Genomic DNA, 21903 nt, shown 5'->3' with positions numbered 1-21903 from the left:
TCGGGAGGCAGAGGCAGGCGGATCTCTGTGAGTTCGAGGCCAGCCTGGGCTACCAAGTGAGCTCCAGGAAAGGCGCAAAGCTACACAGAGAAACCCTGTCTCGAAAAACCAAAAAAAAAAAAAAAAAAAGAATATTTTTGTTACATTGTGTGTGTGTGTGTGTGTGTGTGTGTGTGTGTGTGTGTGTAGGGATATGTGTGTAGGTGTGAGTGTGTAGGTATGTGTGTATAGGTATGTGCAGGAATGTGTACAGGTGTGTGTAGGAGTATTGCAGGGGTGTGTGTAGGTGTAGAGGTGAGTGTGTGTAGGTGTAGGGGTGTGTGTGTAGGTATAGGTGTGTGTGGGTGTGGGTGTGAAGATAACTTCCAGAATGCTATTGATGGTATTGAACTCAGGTCCTTAGGTTTGCTGGCAAGAGCTTTTACTCACTGTGTCATTGTGCTAGCTCCCATAAAAGGAACATCTTTTTATCCAAAGCTAGCCCAGGGTACACAGAGAGCACCTGTCTCAAAGTTGAGGAAACAACAAAGATCTATTTTTATTTATTCTTCTGGGAAATGTCAACTATTAAACACATTCCCCTCACCTGCCTTAAGACAGTGGAAGGTGAAATGTGGGTAGATAGTAGAATATAATCAACTGGAACTTAGTAGAGGTACCTAGGCTGAAAAAGTCACTTCATAAAAAAAGACACAGGACCCCAGGGAGTGAAGTATAAAGTGGTTATATACAGAGAAATTTCCCAAGACCTGGGGCCCCTTGGGTGCTTTCATGTCCACTGTGAAGGATGAGGAGATACTGAACACCACACAGCTAGAGACAAAGTGAAGGTAATGTCCTGGGAGCCAAGAGGTAAGTGGCTCTAGTTTTTCCTTTTGCCCTGTAGAGTCCCGGACTTTGAGTCAGTCTGCTGGCTCTGTGGGGTCCCAAGAACTCTATAAGAATTTTTATTTCTTCCAAGAAAACTCTGAACTAGAATGAGATGAACTCCCCCTAGAGTCCTGTTGCCTCTGACGTGGTTCGAACTGCAGTAGCTTCAAGGTCATACATAAGACCTCATTTCTTAGGGCAACTCCACTTGGTTACTCCAGTTACTATGCAGCTGTAACAGGCCATGGCCTCCCTGTCCCCTGGCTAGCAGAGTCTCAGGGAGGTCAGAAATCGACAAAGACCACTATAGGGTGATCTGGCTTAGTGGTAAAGTATACATTTAGTACACACAAGGTTTGATGCCTAGCACTACAAAAACACAAACAAAAAGTGTCCTGCAGGTTATTGGATGAATATATAAAAAAGGTGATTTGGCCTAGCTACTGTTTTCTACTCTGAAAAACCAACAAAGCCTTGGGGCACATGCCAAGAAACAGGGAGACACAATTCTGGCTGATAAAACTCTTTCAAAGCCATTTCTCGTAGTACATATTAAAAAACCCCATAGCATAGTCTTTGAAAATATGGCAATACCTGGAATTTCATAATTATTATGACTCCTTTTATTTCAAAACCTCAATATATGAGCCCCTAAAGTGAGGTACATATACAGGATGTTCCCCACATAGAGTATTGTGTCTTTCTATTGCCACACTTTATAACTGCCCCACTGCTTTCAAGCCCCCTAATATTCAAGGACACAAATAGTGAAGGGAAGAAGGAAGAGAGACTTCAGGTTGTTTGTTCATTTGTACTTTTATTTTTTATAGTGATCTTTACCAATTCCTAACAAAAATAAATAAAAACTAACAATACCTTGTAAATTACAGTCTCCTTCACTATCCTAAGGTACATGACTATCAAAGCTGATATTACCTGCAAACAAATTGATACAATTCAGTACTCTGATAACATTCATAGTCAAACAGCTTTTAAGGTGGGCACAATGCAACTTTATGTTCCATTAGAATCTTTTATAGAAACTTTATACCAGAGTGGCTCTTTAAACTTACAAAGTGCAATTACAGAGTGCAAGAAGGAAAAAAGAAAAATACACTGTACTACATTCAACACTATCAGGTTGGAGTAGCAGAGACCTCTTAGATGTACATAGGTTTCAGTTAAAACATTAAAATTTACCCCAGAAATGCTCCCCTTCCCCCACAACATTAGGAAAATTAGAAAATATTGGGCAGCAAATAAAAACTTTTTTAAAAATTTCACAAAATGGAATTTGAAGCAGAAATGACAAATTTGGTCAAATAAAAAGATTTAAAGGCAACTTTACTATTTACTGACTAAATGAAACAAAAATTAGACACTCAGTCTTGTCACATATTTGCTGGGTAAATACTTGATACCTTTCAGCAGTTAAATTTATTTAGCTATCTTGTTAAGGACTCAAAACTAAACTATTTGGCTTTTTCCCATGGTTTGACTCTTGACAGAGAGGGGAGAGTGAAAATATGTAAGAAAGCAATAGAGTTGCAGTGTGAAGGCTTTATGTAGGAGAAGTCTCAATTTTAAGGATAAACTTCAGTGTTGAGTACAGAGCATGTCTTTGCTTACAGAGTACATCTACTGGGTTATTAGGTAGCCTTGTGGGAGACTGTAAGTTATTCAATTTTGCAACTGGAATTGCTTTGGTTCTCAATACAGGATATATATAGCCTTGTTGATGTCACTGTGTGTGTGTGTGTGTGTGTGTGTGTGTGTGTGTGTGTGTGTGTGTATGTGTGTGTGTGTGTACAATACAAGGAGAAATATGTATGATCCATGAGTTGATTGTAATCCTTTCATGCCTACTTAGCATAATCTTCACCAAAACAATGAGTTTTTAAAACTTATGTTCATCCACAACCTGCAATCTCCAATCATACTCTTTCATTATTAATATGTTTTTATGGGACTAAGGTATAGCCCAATGGTAGTGTTTTCCCAACATGTGTAAGACTCTGAGCTTTATTCCCAGCTTTGAGATCAAAACAAAACAATATATATAGATATAACTCTTTCCTGAGATCCTTTCAAAAGCATTTAAAAATATGTAAAGCTACCCCAAACTTCTTGCATCAAGTTATGTGGTATGACTGGAAATGCTCAAAGTGGAACAATATACGCATATCTAAAAGACTCATTTGGCTCCTGTAAATTAACTGGCAGTATTGTAGCTCAGTTCTTGATAAGCTTAAAACTGTTATCTGGAGAAGCCATGGTCACTTAATGTAGGCCAGCATTCTCTACATCCAGTTGGTATCAATGAGATTTAAAATGTATTCTTACACAGGACACTAGACTTTAGCTAAATAAAATGACAAAGAAATACACTTTTAAATCTCACTGGCTCTTATATCCCCTCGTCTTTTTAAAAGTAAGTATGTTGGTTAATACAGAAACAAATAGCTGGAATTCTGCAAAGTATGAAGCTTGTGTATGCACAAGCTTGTTGTGTACAGGAATGTGCATGTGCATTGCTTATTTTATCTCTTCCTTTCCCTCCTCTTAAGGCCAGGACTTGTGATGAGAGCTGTGTAATTCTTCCAGGGTTTTCTATCAATGGCTCCATAGGGCAGCAATGTTTTCTTCCCTGGCACTCTAGAGGTCAGAGGCAACTCATGATGTCTTTGTTGCCCTAGCAACATGCCAGGAAAAAGGTGGAGGAAGAATAGACCCTCCCTGACCCGGTATGTGCTCCAGAGAGATTCCACCTAAGACTGAGCATTCGGCGAGGCATACTCCCAGGAAAGGCAAAGGTGTGCCAGCAGGGACTCCTGAGGCAACTCCACAGAATAATCTAGTGACTCACTAAGACCTACAGACTGAGAACGGAGACCAACCCTTTCCACAAAGGCAAACAAGAGACAGGGAAAGAGTCTAGATTTCACCTTAGCTTCCATGGGAATGTGTAGTTAAGTCTAAAATTTTAAAACCTTTCAGATGAGTTTCTCCTTTAGAAAAATACATTGTGATTTATTTTTCCTGTATTTTCCTCACTTCCTTTATTCAGATATATGTTTTTTAAATGTAACTTTAAAATGTGGAATAAGATATTGACTCAACTATTTGTTAGCAAAAACTCTTTTGAAACTGAGCATGGTAATGTGGGCCTATTATCCCAGAATCTAGAGGCTAAGGCAGGAGAATTACCCTGAGCTTGGAGCCAGTCTGGACTAAAGAGTGAGATTCTGGGTTAAAAAGGAAAAAATAACAACAATAACAAAACAAAAAGCAAAAACAAACAAACAAAACCTCTTGAATATAAAATAAAAAAAGTACATTTCCATATTAAGTAAGATCTGGCTAGCATTCTGTTATATTTTAAAATTATGATTAATTTGATTTTGGATTCTGATTTAATTCTGTAATTCTTCTGTAAATTCCCTATAAAATAAATAATCTAAAATGGAGATCAAATTTTCTCCAAATGTGGATTTTCTGATTGATATTCAACAATGACTACACATAAATGACGTACTCGACATAAATGGGATGCCGATAGTTCAAGTGGATGAGTACAGGGCCTTTTCTTTTGTACCCTCTAGGCACGCCTGTGCCAAATAGCAGAAATGGTGAAAAGACATCCTCTCCAGGATGAGATGGCTCAAGTGTGTGGTGCCAACCACTGTGCCAAGCCATGATATAGTCAAGTCAATTATCACAGATCTGAGAAGTAGAAAATAAATTACTCACGCGATTGATTTGACTATATTATTTAGGCTTACAGGAATGTCACTTGCAACAGACTGGGCATTGCTCACTCTAAGCACTGCACCAGCTTAATGGGCTTTGACACTTTTCAGTAAAGCATTTCACTCAGGAAAGTCTTACAAAAATATCAATTTTCTTTAGATATTAAATATTTTACATATAATATATTATCAAATAGTCTGTCAAAAATAAAACACTTTCCAAGTGTATTAAAAATATACAGTCATTGACCTGACACATGACCCAACATAAATATTAAGAAAATGAAATATTAACATTATCCAGGTATGCTAGGCATTCCCTGTTCATAATTTGATGGTGATGTTCAGACTTGTGGCAACACTGGGTCTCCAGAGATCACTCTCTCATATTCCTTCTTTGCTTTCTTACTTTTTCGGTATTTGTACCTAGAAAAAAAACAGAAAGGAAACAGCGCTGTAATTAACAGATATAAAAACAAACTCTGAAACAAATACGTGAACTCCACAAGCACATTCAGAAAAAGCATCCAGCCAGGCAGTGGGGCTGCATGCCTTTAATCCCCTGCCCTCTGGAAGCAGAGGCTCCTGAGGTGGGTCTCTGAGTTCAAGATCATCCTGGTCTACAGAGTGAGATCTAGGGCAACCAGAGCTACACAGAGAAGCCCTGTCTCAAAACAAAACAAACAAACAAAAACAAACAAACAAAAACCCCCCAAAAGCCAAGCAAACAACAAAACCAAAAAGGAGTGTTTTCCAAAATGGGCAGAGTGACTACGCTTAGGTCAGGCGATGGAAAATCGAGAGAGAAGAGGGCAATGTCCTGCAGTCCATCAGATTTGGTAAGAAGTGGGCAAGGTTAAACAGTTAACACCATGAAAGGGTTTTTTCTAAGGTCTTTATACAAGCACAAAGCTGTGAAACGGCAGGAGGAATTCTCCAACATCTTTTTCCATCAGTTTTCCTCAGCAGTGTTCAGTTCTGTCGCATCTTGATTAGATGCCTAGAACCAGAAGGGGTCTCCTAGGATACCGTAGAGCATCTCCAGATTACAACTAAAGCTCAACACAAGGCAGATGCTACGTGATACCTGTCATGTTGTGTTGTGTAGGTTCAGTACAGGCACTATGTTCAAATTCTAATTAGGAAGTCATTATCATCAGATGCCTATTTAGAGCAAAGTCCAGACAATGTTTTTCAGGAAAAAAAATCTGGTAAATAATTTCTACCAACTTCAAACTAAGAAAAATAAACTGGAAAGATTTTTAAGGGTACTATTAACTGTGCATACTATTTCACAAGTCCAGTCAAATTAAAAAACCTTGACAATCTTTAGTTTCTTCTCAGGTATTGTTTTGTGGTAATATCACTGTAGGGGGGGCGCGCAGAATCCTAATTATTATAGAATGAAATTTTCAGTCTGTATTTTACAAGGAAATAGATATTTCTTGTTTTGACTTTTCCATGCACATAAGCAGGGAGTAAAGGTTAGTAATTTAATGAAGCCCAGGTGTAATGCAGCAAAGCGTTTTTTGTGAACAGCACAGAACTAAGATTCCATCTTATTCCTCTCATGCTATGTTTAGATTTCAAGCAGTTTATACATGTGTTATTGGATAATTTAAAAAATAATAGGCAATAAAACTAAGTGGCTTACCATCTGCAGAAATAGTATATGGACCCAGCGGTTATGATAAGGAACAAGAGAATGAGGATCACTGTCAGCGCAACGTATTCTTTGCTCAAGGGTTGGTGAACGGTTAGGAAGAAGTGTTCACACCGGAGACCAGTATAGCCCACTTCACATCTAAAAAAAATTGCAAAGACAATCAATTATTTTACAATGAAGTCATGTTATGAGTTAGTGTTATAGGAACTAAGTCTTCGCTGCAAAAAAAAAGAAACCAGCAAGATTTGTTTAAAGTTATCAAAATGAATTCAAAAATTGAACTCAGAGTTGGGTCAATGCTAACAAAATGGTTTCATACAGCTTCTAGGACTTAACTACAGAGGCAAAAGGACAGTCTGATGTGGCTGCTAAGGTACTGGTCATCATCTAGAATGGTTTAATTGTATAGATATAAGGGGGGGGGGTTGTTCTAATTAGTAGAATTGATTCTTAAAACAATGGCTTATAGAGAAATCCAATAAAGGTAGAGTTGCCATTGTAGTGAGAGGGGAGGCATCTGAAGTTCTCCTCATTATTATGCACCCCAAATTATCTGTGCAGATTGAAATATTATATCTTCTTTCTAATTTTCAAAGAAGTAATAACGTTTTTAATAGTGTAGATGAAGCACATTTCAACAGCCCATAGACATATAGTAACTCCATATAAAGGAAGGAAAGTGTAGGCTTCCGACTGTGGCATCTTCTCACTGTTGTCATTTACCTGCAGAAGTTCTCCTTCATGTCCACCAGGTAGATGCACTGTCCATGAAAGCAGTAGCTGTTCATGTCAGAGCTGCACTTTGTGATGGACACCTGAGCCACACGGGGACTGTCTTCCGTCTGAACTGCGAAGAGAATGGAAAGTTGAGTGACTTGTGTCATGGGACTCCGGGTGCATAATTATCCTTTTATAACAGTAACCTCTACGCAGCTTCAGCAGACAGGTCAGAGGTCAGCAGTGGAGAATTTTCAGGGTCCAGGTGTTACTCTAATTACCACATTTCCCCAACCAAAAACAAACAAACACCTGAACATAAGCAGGCCCCCCAAACAATAAACAAACACCTGAATACACAACAGACTAAACAAAATGACTTGAGGATTTAATTTTCAAAAGACAGAAAATTATCCAAAGAAAGCACACTGGTTGGAGTACTCTTTCATGCCCAAGTAACTAAAAGAAAAAGAAAAGAAAAAATAAGTGGTTGGGGGAGTTGGGGGAGGTTGACAAAATTCCTGAAAACTTGATGGTGATGGACAAGAAAGAACCCGTTCTGGCTTCTGTATTCAGCTCAGGCCAAAACATGGAGCATTCCCTTGGACCATGTTCCCCTTGGGGAAACAATGACTGTTCAGCATTCACCTTTGTATTTCTGCCTTGACGTGATGCTGATTCATACTGAGCACTCCATAAATGTCTCCTGAACACTATGACTGAAATGGAATAAGAACATTCGCTCCTCAGACATGTTACATCTATCCAGGAGAAATGTGCCATGTATGAAGTTCACAATTTCCTGTCCTTCAAGGGAATTGTCCCTTCAAATGTTCTCTGATAATGGCTTTATACTGAGTATGATTTTCCTTATTGTATGTCTTTCTAAAACTCAACTTTTTTTTTATCTATAACTACATCTTATCTTTCTCCCCATGTTACTTCTTCATGAAGTTTCTCCAGACCTCTAGTTAATTATAAAGTTAAACATCGATACAGCAAGTGTCCCTTCCTTTTGCTTTGTTAGCATGTATTTATATTTACATTTCATTTACAAATGCATCAAACTCTGATGCTATTTTCATGATGTCAGGCTTACCTAACGCTGTGCAATTGTCCTCAGATTCCCCTGGGATACATGATGGAATCACAGTTGTGCTGATAACTCCTTGTAGAAGGTGGAAACCTAGTTATGGAAGATAGAATACATAATTAATGCTTCAAGAAAAACAATTTTCACTAAATTTCTACATGTTTTCCATATATATTAAGAGGTTTTGTTTTAAGAAGTCAGTTCACCAAAGTGATAGCAATAATTTATAGAAACATTTGTATAATTGAAAATAAGTGATCCCTCCTGTAAATAGATCTTAATTTACAAAATATTATCTAGACAAAATAAGAATACCATTGCCCTTTATTGTTCATGGCAATAATTAGCTATAGCATCCCCACAGATACCTAAATTTTCAGATGTTCAAGTCCCTTTCATAAACTGGTATAGGATTTATATATAACCTGAGTGTGCCTCCTAGTGCACCTTAAATCATCTCGAGATCACATCTAAAACCCAATACAATGCAGATGCTATGTGATACCTGTTACATTGCATTGTTTAGGTTCAGTACAGACACCATTTTCAAATATTTTGAACCCATGGATACAGGCAGGCCATCTGTATGTCTTTTCTAATACAAGAAGAAACTGCTAAACCATGCCAAGCTGTGCATGCCCTACTGTCTAGGCTCTCAGCACAGTGAAATCGAAACAACTGTCTCATTAAGTAAAAAAGATAAATGTTGGAAATTAGGTATCAGAATGACTCAAGCCATTTCTGAATTGTATACGAAACATGATAAGAAGAGCCTTGTAATTATATAGCTGTTTATGCAAGAGCACTTTTCCTCTCCTGTTTCATCTTTGGGTATTTGCACTCCAACTCTCTTTCTGGCCTGTAGGAGTTACTATTATATAGTCAATGCCTAGGCTGGTGGTAGTAGTAAAGCATGAACTGTGTAGAAGCATTGTTCCATTCATTTTTTCCATGCTACCTCACTTCATGCTCTCAGTGATGCTAAAGAGGATATTATTACTTTTATCAGACATAAAAGAAAAACAAACAAACTACTGAGCTTAAAGAGCTTAAATAACTTCTCCCAATGACGCACATTAAATGGGCCACATGATAGAATTTGGAAATGGGTAATAATATTGACTCTGATGAACTTCACATGGAGTACTCTAGACTAACTAAAAAACAGTATTTTTTTTGCATCACAGATAGTCAAAAGAATGGTGAAATGATAATGGTGTGAGAAAACTTGATCTATGCTACTTGGACACAAAAATCACTTCCCCAACTCTCAATTTTTCTTGCAAAATTTTAGGGAGACTGAAATGGATTATTTTTTCCCCAGAAATACCTGGAGTATCAGAGAGTCCCATAAATACTCCCAGCAGTCAACTTCTAGCCTCTAATTTGAATAAACTATCCAGGTAGTGCCCTCTACTGGTTTACAGTAAGATGATGTGCAAATTAAACGTCTTCTACAACACCACTTATCAAGTGGCCACAGAAGACGAGACCTAAGGCATTAGCTTCATATTCTTTCCATGATTTGAAGCCACTGAAAGCTTTAGAAGCATCCGTTCTCCAGTCACATTTCTCCATGTAATATGAATTGCTATTATAAACCAAAAATTAATCTTCCTTAAATGACGAAGAAGAAGAAGGAGGAGGAGGAGGAGGAGGAGGAGGAAGAGGAGGAGGAGGAGGAGGAGAAGACCAGAGTCTGAATTGCACTGTCAGTTAAACAGGGATGCAGACTGTTTTCTGATAGCTGGGGCCAGAGATGTGTGGAGGAGGAGCTGGATTCCAGTCCACATCACTTTTGTTGTACTTCTCAGTATGATTTCATCATGCACTGTACTGAAGAATTAAACCCTTCAACCTAGACAGTCTTCTCAACACAAATTGGGCTTCTGGTTGCACATGATTTTATTCTTGATGCACACATCCCACCTCCAACCCCACACCCACACCTCCTGACTCCACCCAGTTATTCCCTGTGTTTTAGTCAATGAAAGCACTGCAGGAGACATTTCAAGTCTCTCTCTAGGAAAGCACCTTTGTGTGTGTGTGGGGGGGGCGCACACTAATTTCTCTGTCCAAGCCCATTATCCTTCATCCTTTATTTAGAAGTCACACGGGGAAGAAAAGGTGTTGACTTCAAAATGAGCATTTCTTGCTTAAAATTGCTTTCAGCTGCTCCCTGCCTGCCCCTGCTGTAGGCTGCAGCTGATTCCACCTGCTGCTGTTTAGTGTTTGGTTGTTGTTTGTTAAGGTTTTAGAAGTTGTTAGTTTTTCTTCTATTGTAAGCTCCTAGTTTCTCAGGCTGCAGGTGAAATATTTGTCTTTATAGATTACAGAATGTTCAGCCCATGGTGTGTCTCTGTGAACACTGGCCTCCCCTTTCCCGTGATGCTCGTGTGGAGACAGTTTCTTTGAGATTTGCTGTGTTCATCCACCAGCAGAATATTTTGCAGATGAAATCATAAATAATCATATTAAAGTGCAGGATCACACTCTATCATAGGCATGTATGACCAGTGAACACCAAAAACGGGTCTGAAGCATCTATCTCAGTACACAGTTGAACTGATTTAAAACAGGGGTCTTCACTGGTCCCTAGCTGTGCCTGCCACAAGACTTTGGAAATGGAACAGAGGAGTAAATGTGGTGATTAGAAGGTTGAAAAGCCCATCCACAGGAGACTGTGATATCTGCTCCTGCTGCTTTTGCAAAACTTTTTCCCAGTGAGAACTGGACCTAGAGTATTGCCATACTAGGCAGGCACTGTATCATTAAGCTACAACCCCAGCCTGATAGTTGTTATTTTAAAGTTATACAGGGAAGGAATGAGTCCTAGTGAAATAGCCACTCAGTTCCTTGGTCTTATTTTTTTTTTACAATTTTAATGGGTTTGTGTATAACAATCCATTGTTAAATTGCAAATATTTTACTTAAGTTTTTGGTCCCTTACAAGGATTCCTGCTATTAAAGTAATTAACTGGGTTAAATTTTTTTTTTTGATAATGTCTGTGTCAAAATCTGATGTGGTGATAACATTCATACTGGTTGCTAAGATCCTGAGGAAATCTGTGCAAGGTGACATAGGTATATGACCTATGACATTAGTGCTCAGAATTTCAACTTCACTATGAAAAACAAAGACCAAAGTCACTTCAGGGACTATTATCTGGGCCACAACTCCAAGTGGGTTTAGGAATGTGATGTTCCTTGTTCATCTCTCCGTTCACCTTTTGGTGGTTGCATTTCAGTGAAATCTCAAATATGCCAGCAGGAAGTGGAGCCACTGACTCACAGGATGCAATTCGCCTCTTCCCCATGAGTCAGGGCCCAACCTACACCCTTAAGCAATGATGGGGACCGTGCGTGTGCGTGGGAGAGTCTGAGTAGGATCACCTCACTGGAATGGGGATAACCCTGACTGCCGTGGGCCCTAGAGCGCTGGGACCTGATGCCCAACAGTCAAGCAGAATACCAGACATAGGAAGTGTCCTCACTGCCTACAGTTTCTTCTGACCTGTTTCCTAGTAACGACACTGGGGGAGCAGGGATGCAAGGGGTACTGGGGTGGGGGCCTCTTCTAGAAGACCAATAGAGAAGAAGCAGGGATTTCGTGACTGGAAGAGAAAACCACGTCAGCAAAACCTTCCCAAGCCTCGGGCAGAAAAATAGCTTCTTTAGAAAACAATCAAGCAAATAAAAACGGTCCAAAAATAAAGGATGTTAATGAATGAGAGGTGTTCACCTTCTTTTCCCAATGAAATCTTTCAGGATATTTAGACCAGAACAGCAAACTCACTATGAATCATGGTATTTTGCCTGGCCCAAACAGGTAGACGAATCCGCTATGAATCCCTTTCCCATGGTCACACTAGCTTGGTGACTATAGGCAAAATCATTTAAATGCACTTTAATGTTGTTTTAAAAGACAAGTTCTCTCTATGTAGCTCAGGCTGGCCTCAAACTTTCAAACCCCTAACCCAACTCTATGGAGTTCTGGGAATACAGACAAGGTCTACTGTATCTAGTCATGAATGGGCCCTTTAAAAAGTCATTTTCACCCAGAGAACCTACATAACATAAGTACATATTAGAAGATTCTCAAGGCTCCTCCTTTATAAAGATGTAGTTCGTGAATATACGGACTAGGTTCATATTGGAGTCGTCCGATCGCATCATGAGCACTCAGAAGACATGAAGGAAGCAAAAGTGCATTTCTTTTTGTTTCAATTTCACGATTTGATAATGTCTTGCCTTTTCTTGGTTAAAATAGCAAAAATCTGTCAAATCAGGTCGTGAAAATATATCTACTTTCTATACTTCCAAGTAACAATCTGTATTTCAGACAATATGTGTGTATATACCTATGTATACACCTATGTGTATATATGTATATACACACATATATATGCTAATCTTGTTTTATACAATCACTCTATTCCTATAATTTTTAATTATTAACCTTATATTGAAGCATCATTTAAAGCTAAATGTAAGAAAAAAAATCTATATTTGAGATAAAACAGCACAAGAGATTGCTATAATACAGATATCCAAATATTTCCTTTAATTTTGAGTTTTAAAAGATCCAAGAAATTTTTCTTGGTAAGTGACAAGGAAAGATTTAATATGCCATTTTCCAACTGTATGCATTAATTTTTATTCCATAATTTCAGTAGGAACTTCTAAACCATACTTTAAAGTGCTAATGTGTTTGAGTTATCGAATGATACAATAAAGTGATTCAAGCTAAGAATGAGTTTAATTGTAAAGGAAAAATGTGTTTTACATGGTACATGATGGATATCTTATTAATAATAGAAGTGCTTCCATTAGGAAAGAAAATGAGAGGAACTGTTGGATAAGGGGTAAAACATTAATCTTGGTGTTTGGGAATTTTATGCATTAGAATTCTAAAGATGAGACATGGTTTTTCTACAAGCTGGAAATGAATCTGTAGAGTGTTATTTGAATTCTATTGGAATTTTTTTGCTTGAGATAATCTAACATGGGCAGACTTTTTACAGCCTTTTGCAAATGTGCTTCCTTCCACCTTGCTTCTACTCTCATTGATTCAAATCAGAGACGTAAATCTTTAATTTTGAAAGAGAAGCCTCATACAGGATCAACAGTTGGGTTCTGGTGTTTCTCACTTGGTGTCTTTTCATTGTAGTCACAGTGATGGCTGAAGCTTAGAATATTTCATGATGTTTCTAGAAGCATGCTAACTAGTTTGCTTTTTCTGTCGATTCTGGATGCCACCATGAATCTTTTCATAAGGATAAAGTTTTAATTAGTGAACACATACACAAACACACCCAGATACATACACACATGTGTATGCACATGCACAGGAGAGAGAAGGGGAGAAAGAGAGCATGCACACACACACACACACACACACACACACACACACATGCACACAAAGTCATTTAAAAACACTTCAATGGTATTTTAAAAGGCAAGTTCTCTCTGTGTATCTCAGGCTGGCCTCAAATTTTCAAACACCCTACCCAACTCTATGGAGTCCTGGGAATACAGACATGTATCTAGTCATGAATGGGTCCTTTAAAAAGTCTTGAAGGTAATTCATTTTCTCCCAGAGAACCTACATAACGTAGGTACATATTGGAAAATTCTCAAGACTCCTCCTTCATAAAGATGTATTTTGTGAATATATAGACTAGGTTCACATTGGAGAAGACTTTAGTGAGAGGCACATACATAAGAAAGGTTTAGCTATAAGAGGAAAAAGGCAACTTGCCCCATGCTGCTTTCTACTTGATTACATTTATGAAATGTTATTTAATTAATACATGTCTATTGAGCACTTTCTATTTGCGAGACTGAACAAGATGGGGAAAGAAAGAGACATATAGTTCTTGTCCTTTATATATTCAACAGTGTTCCATATCTAGGGTGATGATAAAGAAATAGGAGAGTACATAAGAATGCTAAGTATCCAGTTAGACCGTACCAAGTTTACAGTACCTTTACATGTACAGAAAGCAGTCAGGACAGTCGATTTGTGGCAATCATGAGTGAAGGTATGAAGGAAGGACTTGGAGAGTGATTGGATTCGAGTCTAAAGGTGTGTATATGGGGTCATTGAGAATACAGACCCAGCCAGAGTAAAGGAGTATGGAAGGTTCTGGCAACATCTATTTCAAAGTCAAATGAGATATTATTGTATGTGTGGAAGCCTTTTACATATTCCAAGGAAACAGCATGGAATGAAAAAAATGGAAAATTGGGGAATTGTTATTAGAGACAGACAGTAATGGTCAAGAAAAGAGAAAAATAAATTGGAGGAAAGGGGTAAGTTTAGTATTGTGAATGCGCAGGGGTAGAACGGGAGGAGCAGGGGTGGAACGGGAGGAGCAGGGGGCCAGCTATGCAATGACTGAAGAAAGCTCTCATGACCCCTGTGTGAACAGGATTCAAGTGCTGCTAAAACCAGCAATAGACTTTACTAAGCTGGTGGGGTTTGTGGTGTCACCATCAGACAGGGCTCTGCTCATGCTAGACAAGCACTCTATCACGGAACCCCCAAAGGTGATTTTTAAAACACTAAAATTGATATCTAGATTACCACTAACATGAATGTTCTTTGTCTTGGTAATTCAACCTGTGAATTACGGGTGACAGTAGAGGAATATATTGGATTTGTGGGTTCTCGACCAGGGGCGATTTTATCAGCCAAAGATGTTTGACAAGGTCTAGAGGGGTTTAGGATTGTCAAGGTAGGAGGTGCTACGGACATCTAGTAGGTAGAACCCTGGTTTGCTGCTGAACCCCCTTCTCAGGATGGCCCACCACGAACTCGCCCGTCCATATCTGTAGCATCAATGTTAGAAATCCTTCACCACACTGCCACAACATGGGCTCCAGTTCTAACTCAGTTTATTTTATTCCCCCTCCTAAGAAATTCCTTATCTCTAGAAACAGAGAGCAGTGAGTGAGGTCAGGTGGAGGGAAGTGCAATGTTTGGATTAGATTACTCCTCACTCTCCCGCTGGCTACCATCATCAAGTCTTATCACTGTTCAATATTCCCCTGTCTTCCCTGTCTTATTTCCCTTCTTCCCATCCTCTCTTCATCTCTCTCTCTCTCCTCCCTCTCTCCCTCTCCATGCACATATACTCACAGCATAGACGTAATGAGAAGTTGGGTAGTCATATTATCAGTAATATAGTCTATAACAGAGAAACAGGGATACAAGGGGTGGGAGATTATATCAAAGCATAGGATTTTCAGAAACTATCCATCAGTCTCAAGACATCTTCTGTCTCAGGTGCATATCACTGGTTAAATCAAAATGTAGTGGTGAGAAATAGATAAGGCTTCAATCTAATTACAAAGCCAGCCAACGCTGATATTTAGCATAACCTGTTACTTCCATTATGTCCCCACTAACCCTGTTTAGATACAGACTTGCTATGAGATATAATGAGAGCAGCACCAGAGGAACAGGTGGGCAGGGTGGCAGCATGCGTGCTTCATCACTGAGCCTTTTAATTAGAAACTACAAAGTTCTCATACACAATCAACACATATGTACACACAAGCTTGTGTGTCCATAACTTTTGTATCTCATTTGTAACTCCCAATTTTGACCTAAGAGACTAAGCAATAACATTGTTTTTCAGGAACAAATGTCAGATGAGCTTGAATATTAGAAATAGTATGCTAGTTAATTAAATCATTACTTTAACCTAGAATGCAACTGAGCCTTTAACTACTTTGTAACTAGACACCCAGACTTACACAAACTGTTTTGCCAGAGGACACTGAGTCTGTTGCATTACCTCATTTTTTTTTTTTTCAAATGTCTCAGGATTGCATTTCTATACCAAGGTGATGGCTGTCAGGGAGCCTTCCTATTGTCTTCCAGGGCAATGTTCCTAACAGCAGTTACAGCCATATTTATAGACAATTTGCATACGCCTATATTTAGAGTGCAAATGAGGAAGCCACACCTTCATTTCAATCTCCTTAGAGAGGACTCCTCACACCTGCATCTCAGCTCAGGAAATGGGAAATTCACAAAACTGGACAGAAAAATCCACAATTACACAAAGACTCGAGGAATAGAAATGTAAGATAATCTCTTCCTGCCTACCTTAGTTAGGATATGCTTTGGAAAATAAGAGACAAAAGACCAGTCGGCTTCGATGACTATTTCATAATGAAGCTCATATCTAAGAACTATGTGGATAAAATATGGATATTACGTAAAAAAAAAAAAAACAGCTTTCTTAGCCCAGGTTAAAAGGATAGATACGTGTTTCCTCTGCTTGATTCTGCATAAGGAGCCAGCAAGCCTACTTAGATGTAGGAGCTGCACTCAGTACAAGTTCTAAGCCTTGGGGCAGCCCTAGGTAACACTGGAGTTTCTCTGTTAGAGCCTGCTATTTTGATTAATTCCCACTAGCCTTTGAACCTACTGAATGCTTACCCCTGCTAAAGAGTGACCTTAAATTTTGTTGTTTGCCCCCAGTACCTAAGTCTTTGTGAGGTATTTGACTTCTCTGAGTCTTAGTGTCTGCTTTTGTCAAAAAATGCACCACCATATTTGGCCTTATTCAATGATTTTTAGGGTAAAGTGAAGTGATTAGGGTTTAAGATGCCTAACACAAAACCTGGCTGACCCACAGCAGGCATTTGGGAATAGCTAGTTCTTGTCCTGCCTCCTGGATTTGGATTCCAGAGCTGAACCAGACACTAAGGTGCTCACATGGCAAGACAATGCAGAAGACACCTGGGGTACCTGGGTCAAAATTCAGACAGGGGAGCACTGTCAGCATGATTTCTGCCCAGGTGTGTCTTCTTGAATTATGCCAAAAGTCAGGTAGATCATAAACTCTCCAGGTCAACAGAAGGCAAGCCCATTGCCTCACTGAGATTATGCTTCTCATCTTTTTGAGAAAGACCATTTGCTCTGCTTAATTCTCTCACCATGTAGTGAAGCCAGACCAAATCATCTTCACTCATGAATGAAAATGTTTGACTTCAGATCAAGCATCCCTATACATAACTGCAGAACTCAAATTAAAAATAAAATGTCTCTCCCTCTCTCTAGAACAATCGCAAGGTCAGAAGGGTAATTCAGCTGTGAAATTACAGATTGTTCAGAAAACCATCCCTAACTGGGCTGTTTCTTTTACTTAATGTTCATTAAACTAAAAATGCTAGTCAACTTAGACCTGACCTCTCTCAGCTTATCATCTATTTTGTAAGGGAACTTGGGTCAGTTTCCTCGTGCATAAAACAAGAGCACTGATATCAAGGGGTTATAAAATGCAATAGCAGTGAAATGACTATATGTAGCTACTTGAAACTGCTTGCATTGGGGATAGATGAGAGAACTTTACTCTCATAATCATAAAGGCACAGACATTCCACAAAAGCAATAAAAGTACACTTAAATCCAAAATTTCACTTTCCTTTGAGGGACAAAGTCTGAGATTTCAAAACCCACCTTTTCTTTGGGAGGGGCACAAATTCCGATACTGTAGGTGACCTTGCTTTTTATTTCCTATGTGGCTTTGGAATCATACAATAACCCCTGCATACCAGGCTAGAGTGATAGGGCATAGAACTTCAAACAGGAACTTTTCTAGTGGCAAGAAGTATCTCAACAGACTGGGAAAACAGAAACTGACCTAGCTCATTTGGAAATGGGCTTGGCAGCTGATGAAATGGGTGAACTATAATTAAGTACTGCAATAAAGGAGCTAAGCACTTTCATGACAACAAACACACACACACAACACACACGCACTAGGTGGGTAGCAACCAGGTTATTCATAGGCTCTTGCCATCTCACGTTGTTAAAATATTCACTGAGATGCGCAGGACAGACACTTGCATTGTTCTGATCCACCTTGCAAGTGGAAAAGAAAACAACAACAACAACAACACTACACCACTGTGACCTTTAGGTTCATTTCTAACTCCAGGAAGAAGACTGCCACCCTGCTGAGTTTATCCTTTTCACAGAGACCTCAAAGCAAAGGCGGCAAAGCCACATTGTTTACAGTGACTTTTCTGGCAAGACGTTCTTAGCTCTGCTTTGGCAGAAACCACAGATCCAGTTTCTACTTGGGCTCTTGCATTTAGACGGGTAAGTTCCAACTATGCATAGTATGCATTTCATTAGGGCTCCCAACCCCTAGAAGGCGTGTCAAAATGATAATTTAACTGTCACATCCTGCACGGGCAGTGTGTCTTGGGAGAATCTGTCTCATGGCAAGTTCAGGAAGGTGAAACTGGTGCCTTTTATTTCCTTATTAAAATGGTCATAGATTGGGGAAGTTCATATATAATTCTAAAATCATCTGACGTTTCAGAAATTAGGGGAAAGGGATTAAAGAAGATAAAGAAAAAAAGAGAGACAGAATTTTACAGTGGGATCTCCCTGACTCTCTCGCCCTTGTCCACAGGAGCTAACTCATCTCAAAACAAGAAAACTAATAATAATAATAATAATAATAATAATAATAATAATAATAATAATAATAATAAAAACACCTTCCTAAATTACAGGCTTCCGGCAGGTAGTGTCAAGCATTGCTTGCCTGACTCCCTGACGGTACTGCTGGGGGGATCTGCCCGTGACAAATCACTGATCTGTTGGCAGCTTCCTTCTGGACCTGCTGCGGTCTCCTGGGCCCCAGCAGTCCTGCAGACACATGCCTGGTTGTAAGCAAGGTCCTTTGCACAAATGTGTCTAGTGGGCTGGGGCTGATTCGATCTCTACCTGCCCCACCTGGAGAAAGTAAATCATTATCAGAGGTGCTTTCCATACCTTCGGTGTTCTAGAACTGCCGCATTTTCAAAAGGAGTGAAAAAAAAAAAACCTTTTCAACTTTTTTTCCCAGTAAAAGCGAGTTTATTTCCCGCAGAACATTTGCCAGTAATGAATTTATCGATTAAATGCAATTTTAACACCAATCTGTCCCGCCCCTCTCCAATTCCGCCAACAGGAGAGACAGACCCGCAGAAGACATCCTCTTAACACACAGTGCTAAGTTGAACCTGGTGGACAACTCCGTACTTGTCCTATGACAAATGCACGGGGGCCGTTCCCTTCTCCTCTTTAGGGAGGCGAGGGCTTACCCAGGCAGAGCAGCGCCAGGACCCGAGCGGCGGCAGGGAGAGTCTCCATCCTTCTCTCTCTGTGCAGCTTGCAGAGTGCAGGGCGGCGGGCGGGAGCCAGGAGCCTGAGGCTGAGCTGGAGCTGGGCTGACCCAGGGACTGGAGCTGACCAAGTCGCTGTGACTCTGCGACTCTGCGCGGTGCCGCCAGGCAAGTGAGCTCAATCGCCCAGCACAGCGACCTTTATAAGTCTGGGGAGGCGCGCGAGGACTTACTAGCGGGTTGTCCAGTGTTTCCTAATTCCGGCTCCCGGGGGAGGAGTGGTGAGTGGTGGCCGGCTGAAGACTGGTCACATGTCATCCTCCCTCTCAGGAACACCTGAGAGGAGGGTTTGAGGAATGAATGTCCTTCTAGTGAGCCTGGGACTACTCCCCAAATTTTTCCATCCTCCCAGGCTTCGGACTCAAGCTTGAGGAGGTGGGGAGCTTGGACCAGATGGGTTGGTTTGCTTCATGGGGTCATCTGCCGGGTAGTGGGTGGCTTTAGTTGCTGTGGGTGACTGTTGCAGTCAGGGCTGGTGTTTCCAGCACATACTTTGGGAGAGCTGAGTGTGTGACTTGCCCATTTAGGGCCGGAATAGCTCCCTGTTTGGGAACATACTTGAAGCTTGTCGCTGGCTACAGTGATCTGCTCCTATTCAAATGCCCGGAAATGCCTCTCACATTCACGCCTGTCTTCTTTCACAGTCCCCTCAGCTTCCGACATGATTCAGACATTTATCACTTCAAAGTCTAGTAATTATGAAGAAAGCCCTATATTGTTTTTCGTTCTGTCCTATTTGCTATCTATCAGCAAATTTTGGAGGTGACAACTCCAAACATCACTTTAATCCAGAATTCCTTTACACAACACCTTCCAATGACTTCTCCGGTGCCTTTGGGAGATCTGTCTCAAATGTGAACTGAAACAGTCCTTACCTCAGCTCTCACCGGTTTGCCAGACAAATGGGCTCACCTACTCAGGCTGGACAACTCAGCATGTGTCTGCTTCTTGTCAGTTTCTTCCCATTGTTGATGGAGTCAGACTTGGGGGAATGGTCGCCCTTTATAGGGAACTAGTCAGATTTAGTCCATTTATCAAGGTTCTCACGTCCTGGAATGCTTAAGTTCATAGGGATATTTCCTTTAGATTCATAGAATTCAAGGTTGGGACCTGCCCTTCTGATAAATCAACTTTGTACACTTTGACTTTTATTTGTAGGTCTTATTTTCACATCTGCACAGACATACAGTTTTTTGCTCTGTTGTTTTTACTTTTTGTTCTAATCCTCCGAAGGGCTTAAGAGCAGTCAACTTTGCACACAAACAGATTGGGATGGAAAATGGAACCTGAATTTTCTAGCTCAAATTAGAAAAAAAAATACTGTTTTTAAATTCCTTTTCTTGTTATTCTCTCTCCCTTCACTCAAGGCCTTCAATGTCCACAAACTTTATTGTTAGAAAGAAATATTGCATTCTTTTAGTGGTTAAGATTGAGAACATTTGAATGGAAATCCTTGAATAACCTGCTCAGTCTCTCTAGCTTGGCTCATAAGTAGAGAATTAATAGTAACTAATTCAAACAGAAGATAAACAGTGTGTTTAGCACAGTGCCTAGAACAAGTTAATGCTCCCTGAAAGTACCCACTCCTGTATGCAAGCACCCCTTCTTAGGAGGTGGTTTTTGGTAGTTGATCATGATTTATGGCTTCAGAGGAAGGGCAAGATTTCTCTGCTGATCTGAGTCAGTCAAAAAGGCAAATGGCGACAGGCTTGCAGGGATTTCTCTTGGACACAGCAATGGCTCCAGCTGAGAAAAATGACATCGGTAATGGGCTGTGGTTTTGTGGGCCCTTGACAGGAGTCACACATCTGATAAACCAGAATTAGGAAAAGAGACTTGGCTCCACAGCGGCATTGGTCTACAGATTAGAGCTAAAAATAAAAATAGCACAAATGCCTGAGGAATAAAAGCAAAACTCAAAAGAATGGGTCATCACTGGGATCATCGGCTTCTCCTGGCGACTCTGGCAGGTACTTGCAAGGACTGCTTTCTTCCATCAAATAGAGTGCTGTGCCTTCTGTTCAAAAGAAGAATGGGGTGGAGAGGAATGGGGTCATGCTGGCGGCCCTTTAGCACAGGGCAGCTCTGTGGCATCCTCTATGGAAGGAGGTTTTCCACTCTGTGGCTGGTGCCTGCATGAGGGGAAAAAATCCTCACAGGTCTCTCAAAATTTTCCACAGCACGTGCGCTCTAGCTGGCTGGCTTCTAACATGGTGTGAGGAAATCTTTTCTTTATTGGTTCTATGTTTACTCAATTTTGTAGCCATTACTTTTCGAGAATGACTCCACCATGACACATCGGGCGAGATTTACCACTGCCTCCGCAAAACAGTATTCAGTTTTTTTAAAAAATAATTAGGAACAATTTTCATTAATCGTTCATTTAAATATATATGTACATAGTATAAAGTACAATCATATTTCCTCTTAAAGACACAAAACATATTTGAATGTGTGCAGAATAGTTGGAGAATAAAATAAAGTTATAATTTTCCACCTAACAAATGATTCTAAAACAGCAGTCAAATCAGTAATTCCCAGTTTGATGCGGATGTAGAATTATTTCTAAGAGTTTAGTAGACTTAATATAATTTACAGATTACATATAC

The 21903-nt window shown here is 39.9% G+C and overlaps 1 protein-coding gene across 1 annotated transcript; it reads right to left on the bottom strand.

Moving 5' to 3' along the window:
- Window positions 1–1696: 1696 nt before the first annotated feature.
- Window positions 1697–19383, bottom strand: Ereg (epiregulin). The gene is made up of 5 exons (XM_015987004.3): window positions 19214–19383; window positions 8102–8188; window positions 7009–7132; window positions 6274–6423; window positions 1697–5045 (listed from the first exon to the last, which is right to left on the bottom strand). The coding sequence occupies exons 1-5, from the start codon at window positions 19260–19262 to the stop codon at window positions 4964–4966; spliced, it is 492 nt and encodes a 163-aa protein (XP_015842490.1). The 5' UTR covers window positions 19263–19383; the 3' UTR covers window positions 1697–4963.
- Window positions 19384–21903: the final 2520 nt, after the last annotated feature.

The sequence above is a fragment of the Peromyscus maniculatus genome, chromosome 10 (assembly GCF_049852395.1).
Source record: "Peromyscus maniculatus bairdii isolate BWxNUB_F1_BW_parent chromosome 10, HU_Pman_BW_mat_3.1, whole genome shotgun sequence".
In the NCBI taxonomy this organism is placed as follows: Eukaryota; Metazoa; Chordata; class Mammalia; order Rodentia; family Cricetidae; genus Peromyscus; species Peromyscus maniculatus.
Note: the sequence above shows the minus strand (reverse complement) of the source record. Positions and strands in the feature narration are given on the sequence as shown.